The 11792-nt window shown below is 40.9% G+C and overlaps 1 protein-coding gene across 1 annotated transcript in view; it reads right to left on the minus strand.

Moving 5' to 3' along the window:
* Positions 1–2333: 2333 nt before the first annotated feature.
* Positions 2334–11792, minus strand: part of IGSF11 (immunoglobulin superfamily, member 11) — a 140912-nt gene continuing 131453 nt past the window's right edge. The window contains exons 5-7 of the mRNA XM_010845362.1: positions 7303–7425; positions 6107–6257; positions 2334–4681 (exon numbers count right to left, since the gene is read on the minus strand). Coding sequence (XP_010843664.1) covers positions 4222–4681; positions 6107–6257; positions 7303–7425 — 734 coding nt within the window. The 3' untranslated portion in view covers positions 2334–4221. The remainder of the gene's footprint in view (positions 4682–6106; positions 6258–7302; positions 7426–11792) is intronic.

Raw genomic sequence — 11792 nt, forward strand, 5'->3', positions numbered from 1 at the left:
GAGAGAATGCCTGCTAAAAAATAAAATAGTAAAAAGAGGTTCTAGAATCTCATAATATCCAAAATTGTTCAAGAAAAAAAATCACACACTACCCCAAGAACGAGGAAAATCACAACCTGAATGAGAAAAGATGATCAATAAATGCCAACATCAAGATGAATCAGAGGTTGGAATTATCTGACAAGATTTTTTTAACACATTCATAATAAAAATATTTCAATAATTCTTCAATAAGCAATTATGAATTCTCTTGAAACTAACTGAAAAACCAGAAAATCTTGTAAAAAAAAAAAAAAGGAATGAAATTATAATACATGCTACAATGTGGATGAACGGAAAACATATTAAGTAAATTCAGTCAGTCACATATATACACATACTGTATGACATCATTTATATGAAATCTCCAGAGTAGGCAAATCTGTTGAGACAGAAAGTAAAATCAGTGGTTGCCTGGGGCTGAAGGTGGTGCAGAATAAGAAGTGACTCAGTGGCTACAGGTTCTTTTGGGAGTGATGAAAACTGCACTAAAATTAGATTTGGGTGATGTTTGTGCAATTCTCTAAACACACTAAAAACTACTGAATTGTATACTTTAGATAAGTGAACTTTGTTGCGTAAATTATATCTCAATGTAATATAGATTGAAATTAAATAATTAAATTTTCTTTTAAAAAGGAATCAAATGTAAGTTATTAAACTAAAAAATAAAGTACAGTAACTAAAAAACTTGCTGGCTGGGCTCGACAAAAGAGTGGAAACAATAGAGGACAGAAATCAGTTAACCTGAAGACAGCTCAGGAGGATTTACTCTGAACAACAGAGAGAAAATAGACTGAAAAAACGAAGAGGGCCTTCGGAACCTGTGAAACAAAAGATTCATCATCAGAGTCTCGGAAAGATCTGAGAGAGACAGTGGGGCTCAAAGAGTATTTTAGGAAATAATGGCTGAATACTTTCCAGATTTTTCAAGGGTAGAAAGAACAGAACTGTCAACCATGAATTCTACACCCAGTGAGGAATGAAAGGGAAATAAAGGCATTTTTTGGACAAAAGAAAACTAACAGAATTTGTTGCTTGCAGACCTACCCTTACAAATTGGCTGACAGGAGGTCTTTAAACAGAAAAAAGAATGATTTTTAAAAAGGAATATTGGACCAAGAGGAAAAAAAGAAAGAAAAATGAAAAAGTACATTCATGAGTATACACAATGAACTTCTCATGAGTTTTTAAATTGTGTTTGATGATTTAAATAAAAATCATGCACCATCTTATGATCAAGAAAAAGATATTTAAAAGTGGGGACAGAAAAGGGATATATGTGGAATCAGTGTTCACACTTCACTGGAAGTGGTAAAATGCTGATACAAGTAGATTGTGATGTTATATATGCTTATTGTAATTCCTAGAATAAACACTGTAAAAATTATACAAAGTGATATACTCAAAAACACTAAAATATAGAGAAGAAATCCTAAAAATTATTCAAGTAATCCACAAGAAGGTAAGAAAAGAGAAGCAAATAATAGGAAATAGAGGAGAAAAAAGGAGGGGAAAAAATAGCAGCTTTAATCCCTAAATATATCAACAATTACCTTAAATGTAAATGGTGTAAATACCCCAATTAAAAGACAGGTATTTGCAGATACAAAAATATGATCCAACCAATGTGCTGTCTATTAAGAAACTTCCTTCAAATACAATAACAGTATAAGAGTTGTTGATCAGTCACTAAGTCATGTCTGACCCTTTGTGACCCCAATGACTGCAGCACACCAGGCTCCTCTTTCTTTCACCATCTCCCAGAGTTTTCTCAAATTCATGTCCATTGATTCAGTGTCAGACTTCTAATGATAAAGAATTGAGCTGGGCTTGCCTAGTGGCTTGGTGGTAAAGAATCTGTCTGCTAATGCAGGAGGCACAGGTTCAATCCCTGGTCCAAGAAGATCCCACATGCCCCAGAGCAACGAAGCCAGTGCAGCCCAACTGCTGAGGCTGTGCTCTAGAGCTGGGAGCCCCAACTACTGAGCCCATGTGTCACAACTACTGAAGCCTGTGCACCCCAGGGCCCGCGCTCTGCAACAAGAGAAGCCACAGCAACGAGAAGCCTGCACACCCAAAATAGAGAGTAGCCCCCACACTCCGAAATTAGAGGAAAGCCCATGCAGCAGCAAAGATCTAGCACAGCCAGGGGAAAAAAAAAAAGAGTGGAACTAAGTAATTTTTGGAATACTATATGCTCATTAAAATTTAACAGAATGGAAAAATGCTTATAACGTCAAGAGTACATTAAATACAAAATCATGCATCATTAGCATATAAGTAAAAACAACTTTTTTATATGAATAAAATTTTATTGAATTTTAGATAATTAGAAAGAATAAAGAAATGCAAGATAAATGCTTTTGAAACAACATCTGACAGTATCATCTTTTTGTCATTGGTATTTTCACTTTTCTTTATAAAAATTATAGACATTCATTTATTTAAATTTTTACAAAGTCAAGAACCATCAAATGGAAAATATAAGTACTGCTGAAGTAAATTCAGCTTTTCATCAATATTGGGATGGTTGCAGTGGCTAGGTTCAGAGCTTAGCCCTCTTGGAAAAATAATGTACGCGGCAGCTGTTGGTTTCCATTATTCAAATAAGTCTGAAAACCAGGAGGCCACTTCCTGTGACGACTGTTCTTGCAGGAAAAGAGGGCAAAAAGCATAGTGGGATGACAGAATGAAAGACAGTAACAGGGAAAGAAAAGATAACCTGATCGAATCACAGGGTCAGAATCATAAAAAATTTAGGAAACAAATCTGGGACGAAACCATTTTTGTGTGTTGCTTAAAGTGTGGTTAAGGCGAGACTGTCACCAACACAAGCATGGCCAGGTCTACAGAGCACACAGTGTGGAGAGTCTGCGGATCACCTGGTGGGCTCCCAGGCTGGGTAACTGACCACAGAGAGTCTCTTTACAGTGGTGTAAAACGCATTTGGGCAAAATTGCAACCCTGAGCTGTGACAAGTACAGGGCAGAGCCTCCCAGGAACATATCTGAAGACAGTCCTTTTGTCTCAGTCTTATCTCTTTTGCAAATCTAATCATTATAGAAACAAACAAAAAAAAAACGAGGACAAAGCCAACTCCTGCCCTCCCTTTAACAACCTAGAAACCTCGACTTGTCAAACAAGGAAAGTTACCTCCCACAGTACAAAGCGCATGGGGTGCTGCCCTCATTAAGAGCGACCTGGTGTGACAGCAAGGGAGACCTGGACGGCCCTGCTCTGACAGGCTGCCAGGAATTCCTTGCCACACACCTGCATGACCTAGGTCTTTCATGAAGGGCCTCCTGCCGGGTTCAATCCACATATTTTCAATGAACATGGTGTTAACAGTAGTCTTTACCTTCCTAACCCAAAGCCTCTCACTTATTTTCTTTAAAAAAAAAAAAACAACAGTTTTCTTTTTAAAAATATTTTCCCAGGAAATAAGGAACAGTAATTGTCATGGACCTACAACAGACCCCAGAAAAACATAGACAGGCAATAATCTGTCAATATAGCAGTACTCCAAATATGAAATTCATGGTCCAGGAAGAGATAAATAAATAAATATGACGGGGCTTCTCCAAGAAGTTTCTAGTTTTCACCCATTCCTTACTGACTTTTGTTGGTACAAAAAGTTTTGATTCTATGATACAAGAGCCAGCCCTGTGAAGACCAATACTCGCCATTTATGCCATCTGGCCCCGACAGCGGGAGGGGATGGGGAGGGGCCAGACGATGTACAGGGGTGCTCAGTATGTTTTCTAAAGACACCTATCTTTTTAAATAATTTCATTATTTAAACTCCATGTGGCACTTTATTCTCTTGAAAAATTATTACGTTAGGCGTGAATTAAAAAAACAAGCCCGTCTGGACTGCAGATGGGTTTTCAGTGCTACTCTGCTTTTACACCTCCTTCCTTGGCTTGGCACATCTGTGAGATCCAGCTTTCTGAATGGAATCCTGAGACCGCTCTGGTAGGGGAACGTGTCTTCATGCCGGAATATTCCAGTTCGGTCTACAAATCTTAGTGGCCAGGTCACACCACAGCCTCCTTCTCTGTGCTTTTTACTAGGATCATTGTCAGGAAATTGTCCTTCCCAGCGCTCTGCCACCCCACCCTCCCCCTGGAATGAGGGCATCCTTAGCTTTTTTTTCTGCACATTCCCTCCGCCAGCGTCCTATACCAGGGACCCGGCCCGACTCTGGGCTGGCACCATGACAGGGACAGCGCCGATGCGCTCCAGGGTGGCTTGGCTGACGGTGTAGGAGTGTGTGTGCAGTGACGGTACAGGCGGAGGCCGGGCCTTCCTGCTGACGGAACCATTGCTCCTGGACACAGCCGGTGGTGATGACCCTCTGTTGGCTGTCACTACCAGGGTCTTATGCGGGGCTGGGGCCAGATGGCTGCCATTGGCATAGATGGCTGGTACACTGGCGTTGCCCGAGTGGAGGGAAAAGGACTGGCGCAAGTCACCGAAGTGGCCGAACGACTCCGTGTTTCTGTGCGCTTTGGGGTTGCTGCTCCAGTAGCGGCTGTTGTAGGTATTGGAAGAGGTCAGTGTGTTGTTCTCCGAGGAGGATATCTCCATGTGAAATGCTTTGGCAGAAGAAGAACATTTGGGTGGAAGATCATCCTCTCTGAAAATGAACAAAAGTAAAGGTGTTGTCAGAATTTACCCAATGTCCACCCTACCCTTCTGCTCAGGACTCTTTCTTCTCATACTCAGGCTAACATGTCTGGGAAATTCACCCCCTCAGGACAGACCACACTCTCAGGAAAGCAAACAAGGCAAGCACCAGGCCTCGGTGCTGACGTTCATTCCCTTTAAGACAATGCTTAAGAAAAATTCTCCCTCAGTGTCTCGGTCTCCAAGAGAAAACAAAGTAGTATCAAATTTTCCAAAGACTATGTCTTCCAATGTAGTGGAAATATATATATATGCGTGTGTGTGTGTGTGTGTGTATATATATACACATAGTGCTCTAAATAGGAAAATAATCCATGAAGAAATCCACTGAGCTAGCTGCTATAAAATAGCTAAGAAACCATCCTATGGATGTAGCAACTTCAAAAAACTACTAGGCTTGGCTTGATTTGCATTTTGGGGTATTTGAGAAATCACTGTGGTGTGCTGACGAGAGGTTTTTCCCATTAATCTTACACTGGGATGAAATCTGTCCAAACCCTTAAAAATTATAAGAGCCTAAGACAAGTTCTTAAGTTAATCTAAGATACTAATTCACCTAACATTTCTTGAGTACCAGGCATTTTATTAGATGTTTCATATGAAAAAAAAAAAAAGACAGCTCTTCTACCCAAGACAAGGGCCTAAGTCAACTTATGTGAGAATGTGGTGCCTGGATTAGTCTTGGAGCTGATGGAAGAATGTAGAAATGGATGAAGAGGGATGGGAAGTATGGTCCAGGAAGAGGGTGGGAGCTAAAGGAAAAGCCTCGAGGCACGAGGAAAGACAGAATAGACTGGAGCTGTGTATGTCATTTTTAATAAGGATATTGACATGATGCCATCTAAGCCTGAGTCTGAACCCCCTTATTCCCACAATACACCAAGGGTCACCTTTCTCTCAATATCATTTGACATTCTTTCCTTAAGATGTTCACATTCTTGACTCCAATTATTTTCAACCAAGTCATATTGGTTTGGTCTATCTGTACAGGTGGTGTTCTTTCTTGTTTACGATCTCATCATTGATAAATGCCAATATTAAATACACATTCTAAAGTAATTTTTCTACTATGGCGGCCACCTAACCCCACCCACCCTGAAGCTATGGGAGGAAATGAGGAGATTCTTTGCTTGTGTCCTCCTCACTGGGCACACGCTAGACTAGCCGCTGCTCCCCATCCGTGATCCAGTAAATGAAGCTGAGCAGTCAGTCCGAAAGAGTGATGTAACTTACAAGAAATGACCATTTGGCCACTTTAACTGTCTTGGTTAAAGTCATAAGATTAGCAAAGAAACCTTAGCTGCCGAATAGAAATAGAATAGAAACACAGACACTGGATATGCCAATGTCAGGATAAATTATCTGACACACAAACCTTATTTCATTAGGAATTTCTTCTTCCTCCTCCTCTTTATTTTTGCTTCTCCAGTAAAAGAATGCCCCTAAAATTAGTGCAATGCAAAAAATGATAATAACTGCACCAGTGCCAATGGCTCCAGCTATTAGTCCAATGCTCCTGGGCTGGGCTGCAAAATATATTTAAGGTATATTTAAAGAAAAAAAGGAGAGAGAGAGAGAAATAGAATATGCTCATACAACTTCATAAATAGTTAAGACTACCCAAGAATCTTCTTAAAATGCACAAAACTGCCTACAGTACAGCATCCATCTAAAGTTAAATCTTGCTTAACTTTCTGCATCCCCAGTGGCTAGGACTAAAACAACAGGCTCACAAACATTTATTGAATGAATAAACAATTAGACAACTCACAGCTGCAGGAGAGTCACCACTGTAGCAGAGCAGGAAAAAGACCATACCTGACTACTTGTCTGTGTGCGTGCACACTAAGTCGCTTCAGTTGTGTCCAACTCTCTACAACCTATGGACTGTGGCCCGCCAGACTATTCTGTCCATGGCATTCTCCAGGCAAGAATACTGGAGGACTGCCATGCCCTCCTCCAGGGGATCTTCCCAACCCAAGGATTGAACCCAGGTCACCTGCACTACAGATGGGTTCTTTATCACTGAGCCACCTGGGAAGCTGACTACCCGGGAAGCTGACTACCTGCCTAACCTGCCCACAATGAACCCAGCAAGCAGTGGGATAACTTAGCACCTCCTCTTAGTCAGATCATTCCCTTTTGCAGCTGGAATTCAAATAACCCAGGATTCTCAACTAGAGAAAAAACATCTGCACTACTTAGGTATGACCTGGGCACCCAACATTTTAGCAGACATAAGGGATTAGAAGAAAATACAAAAAGGTCTTGCCATGACCAGAAGGTCACTCCAAACTTTTATATGTCTCCAGCGCTACACAATCAGAACTGATTTGATCCTAATGATCCTGAGGAGAAGACATTTTACCATAAAGAACAAGTCCTATTGCTGAGGCTGAAAAGTACACTAATATATTTTGGTAACATTTTCAATAATGATTAAAATCAAAACAATTTCTTTTTTCTCTTCAAATGACCTAAGTACCATTAAGTGAAACTCTTCATTCCCTGGTTTAATGAAGATCTTGGCATTTCGGAACCAGAGTGGACATCGGAATTTCACATACTTACGAGAAATGACCTGGAGATCCAAAAGACAGGTGCTGGTCCCAATGGCGTTAGAAGCCACACACTGGTACAAACCAGACGACAGGGCGCTGATGTTCCGGATAGTGACTGTTCCCTGGACCTGGTCTGTCACAAAAATAACAGTCAAGTGAAGATTTCGGAAAGAAAATAAGAAACCAGAGAAATCAGCAGAAGGCTATAAAAAGAAATGAACAGTGAAGAACTATCAATATCATTTTTCTGGAGAGAGTTTTTGGTTTATGAATGTTAAAGACTAAATCATAAAATAAAGTTAAAGACCTAGAGCTACAGAAAAAAGTGAAATTAGTTGCTCAGTCATGTCCGACTCTTTGCGACCCCATGGACTGTTGCCCACCAGACTCCTCTGTCCATGGGATTCTCCAGGCAAGAATAATGGAGTGGGGTGTCATGCCCTCCTCCAGGGGATCTTCCCAATCCAGAGATCGAGCCTAGGTCTCCCACATTGCAGGCAGATTCTTTAATAGCTGAGCCACCAGGAAGAGCTACAGAGGACTGTCCAAAATAAGGGCGGTCTCACAGCCTAATCTGCAAATTAATGTGAGGTCCTAAAGGTGAGCAGCCTTCCTTGAGGAAATGTTGGCTAATGCCCGTTTTAGAGAATCTACGATCATAAATACTGAATTTTAATTCTGAGGAAATGCTGTAATACAAAAATGAAGTTAAACCCATTATACTAATATTTGCTTCATCCTTAATGGAGAAAATATCCACTCTGTGCGCCAAGGTGTAGACTGTTACTCCCTTTCAATAATGATTATAACCATTTTAAGTCCAGCTCCTTCACAAAGTGGACACCAGGACAAGCAAGAGGTTTACTGGAGGCAACGGCAGTAAAGGAAGCAGAGAGGAGCCTGGAGAAAGAAGGGAGCGGCTCCGACTGCAGTGCAGGTCTGACCACCATGAAGGGGAGAGGAAAGAAAGAAGGGGGCGTTTCAGACTGCAGCACAAGGTTGCTGAAGCTTCCACCAGGCTGATGGGGAGTCCTGGAGACAAAGTCACCTGTTTCAGGAATCTCGCTCCTTGCAGGAACAGGCCTGTATTAGCAGCCCCACTGAGAATGGTGACTGGCTGGGAGCAGTCCAGGCAAAGCCTGCCTGGGAGGGAAGCAGTGGTGGATGCTGGAGGAAGCCGCTGAGGCTGTCAGTCAGTCATGTTCCCCACAGCAGGAAATCTGAGCCCGGCATTTTCAAGGTGATCACAATGATATTACAAAGAACTATTTCAGTGTTTCACGTTCCAGTCATTTATCAACTTTAGGATAGCTTATTTATTCCTTATAAACAAAATGTAAATGACTTGGTAAAAACCAAAGTTAATAGTTATTATTATGTGCCAAGTACTGGCTAAGCTTTTATACGTTATTATCCTGATCATTACAATCATAGAGGTATTATTATTATTAATCCTATTGAACAGATAAGGAAACTGAGGCTTCAGAAGAGTAATAAGATTACACAACTGGGCACCAGGAATTACAGCTGGATGGAGGGCTATCTTACCTCTTAGTTCAGGGTTTCACTGCCTCTCTTAGGCAGAACATAACCATCAGTCACCTCATCTCCTCAAAACAGCAGCACATCAGGAAAGGCTCCTGACAGCTTGGTTTCTGGCGCAAAGTCCACACTCCTCGGGCAACACCCAGGGCTCTCGATACCCAGTGCTGACAACCCTGACATGAAACTAAGATTGAATTACCTAGTTCCTGCTGGCAATCTTCATAGATCAAAGGCAGAAGCAGAGTCATTTAAGAAATAAATATTTATTGAGCACCTTTCTGTGTACCAGGTAATTTCTGAGGATGGGGATACAATGATGAACCAGACAAACGCAGCCCTGTATTTTAATGAGACAAGTAGGCAAGAAATCATAATAAGTGGGGTAAGTGCCATAACCAGAGGATATAGGATGCTGGGGAGCACAGAAGAGGGACATCTCATGATGATGAGCAAATTCTCAAAGATCCCCCAGACAGCAACAGCCCTCAGGGTTATCTCGCTGCATTCTAACATAATACAAAGGGTAGTGTTAACAAGGACTCTGAATCATCAAACATACTCGGAAATTAACATCAGTATACAGGCCAGGAAAAGGAGGGCTTCTTTTGTTTTGTTTTTGCTATTGCTTTTCAGTGGAAGAATGTAAATGATCCAACCCATACTACTATATGGATATTCTTACTAAATGGATATCTTATTTAGACATTTGAATTGTACTGTACACACCCAAATCAATATACCTGGTAGTTATTTGGTTCACACTTGTATGTTATTTCCTTTTCCTTAAGAACACACAATTCTGATGGCTACCAATGTCTGGGCTTTTCAGTGAACTCACTCAGAGAGTTGAGCCGGTCTGGAGGGAAACTGTTTTCTCCTCCTCTGTGTTCTATTTGATTTCCCAGGCTCTCATAAATGTCTCTCCCATGTGTTTCCCAGCACCCTGTATTCTCTGGAACTTACCCCATTTATTATAATTTCCTACCTACTTGTCTCATTAAGATAATGGACTGGGTTTTTCTTGTTTATTACGGTATCACCATCCTCAGAAATTACCCAGCACATGGAAAGGTAAGCAACAAAGAAATAAATGGGCTATCTTCGCTTGAGTGTCTATTGTGTACCACATGCACTACACTAAGAGTTTTACATGTCTCTCTAAGTTTAGAAACCTTAAGTTTTATACTCTATACTTTTCAAAGGTGACAAAGCTCAGAGAAGCTATGCAATTGGTCCAAGATCGCACAGGACTCAAGTAGCAGCACATAAAATCAGGTCTGTCTGTGTCCAAAGCTCATAATCACCATACCCCGACTTGGCTTTCTAGTAAGGCACTTAATACCATAATATTCTCTGGGGTACATCTATAGGATATTTTCTAACCTTGCGATCAATGTCCCAATGCTGTTAGTCTTAAACAAAGCCATCTGTGTAAATCCATCTTCAATACATTAGCAAATGTCATCATTCAAGAAAACCATAATCTTTGGACCACTAACCACCCCCCCAATTCCACACACTGTATTACTGTCTTCATAAATCCTGAAAGTCTAGAAACTTGATCAGCTCACACCAAACCACTGATTGTGTTGACATTTCCACAGAGAGAATTAGGAAAAAAATTAACAGCTGATCTAAGCAGCCTTCTGGCATGTGGAAAGGGTAAACTGTAAAGATTCATGCTGAAAAAGTTATTTTTAAAAGGTGAAGTCACTGTTTTTCCATTTTTCCCCTTTACCTCTATAGACACCATAAGTGGAGTGATTAAGACAGTGTTTTTCCATGAGGTGGACACACCATGCTGGAGTTAACTTGGAACAGAATCAGGGGATGAGACAGACTCATTACTAAGACAGGACTAGCCGGAAGCAGAAGAGGGCTGTTTCTACGCAGTCAGGGCAACGCAGACATGGGGCACCTCTACCGCCAGCACCAGACTGCTCCACGCCACGGCGCAGGGCCCTTTCTGAAATGAGAGGGGCCAATCCCCCAGTGGGTCACTTCACTTGGCCTGCTCTGACACAGACTAACTTGTTGAAATGAAGTTGTAGAATAAATATCCTTTTGATGTTCTTTCTTTTAAAGAATAGGGGAAGTTCAACAGGGTGGAACTACAATTTGGAAAGCAACAAACTGCATCACACTGCTCCGTTTTAGTTCACAGCAACACTGTATCCCACATAAGATGCTGACCTCAACCAGAAAGCCCTATGGAATTTAGAGAGAAATAAACACAAGCGCACATTTCCACTTCCATCCTTTCTCCTTAGTTCCAGAATCACTTCTCTGCCACCTAGTCAATGGTAAACTGGCTGAGAGTGTGTGTTCTAGACTCAGGGTGGAACCTGTTCTGCCACTGGCTAGCTAGGTGGTCACGGATGTGCCACCTCTTCCTCTGTAGGCTTCCGTGAGGACTAAGTGAGATAATGCACAGTGCCTGGGAAGGCTTCTATGTAGGAATTTCCTCTTGGCATGGCTTTATAAATTTATATCTTTTTCTGATTTATGAGGAAAATCAGTCAAGAAATTGGGAAAATGCTAAATGTCTCAAAATTCCAATAAATATTAATACTCAGGATTTGAGGTTGAGAGATCAGACTTAACAAAATCAGATTATTCAATATGTTATATGATTTATGCATTTTTAAAATAATAAGTGACCATAATAATTGAGTCATTTCTTATACAAAATTCAGAATTATTCTACATAAAAAATAATGAATACATGGTTTATTATTTGCACAACATATGATATATATTATGACATATCTCAAAATTCTCCAAGCCAGGCTTCAGCAATATGTGAACCATGAACTTCCTGATGTTCAGGCTGGTTTTAGAAAAGGCAGAGGAACCAGAGATCAAATTGCCAACATCCGCTGGATCATAGAAAAAGCAAGAGAGTTCCAGAAAAACATCTATTTCTGCTTTATTGACTATGCCAAAGCCTTTGAC

Source organism: Bison bison, unplaced genomic scaffold (genome assembly GCF_000754665.1).
Source record: "Bison bison bison isolate TAMUID 2011002044 unplaced genomic scaffold, Bison_UMD1.0 scf7180017864215, whole genome shotgun sequence".
In the NCBI taxonomy this organism is placed as follows: Eukaryota; Metazoa; Chordata; class Mammalia; order Artiodactyla; family Bovidae; genus Bison; species Bison bison.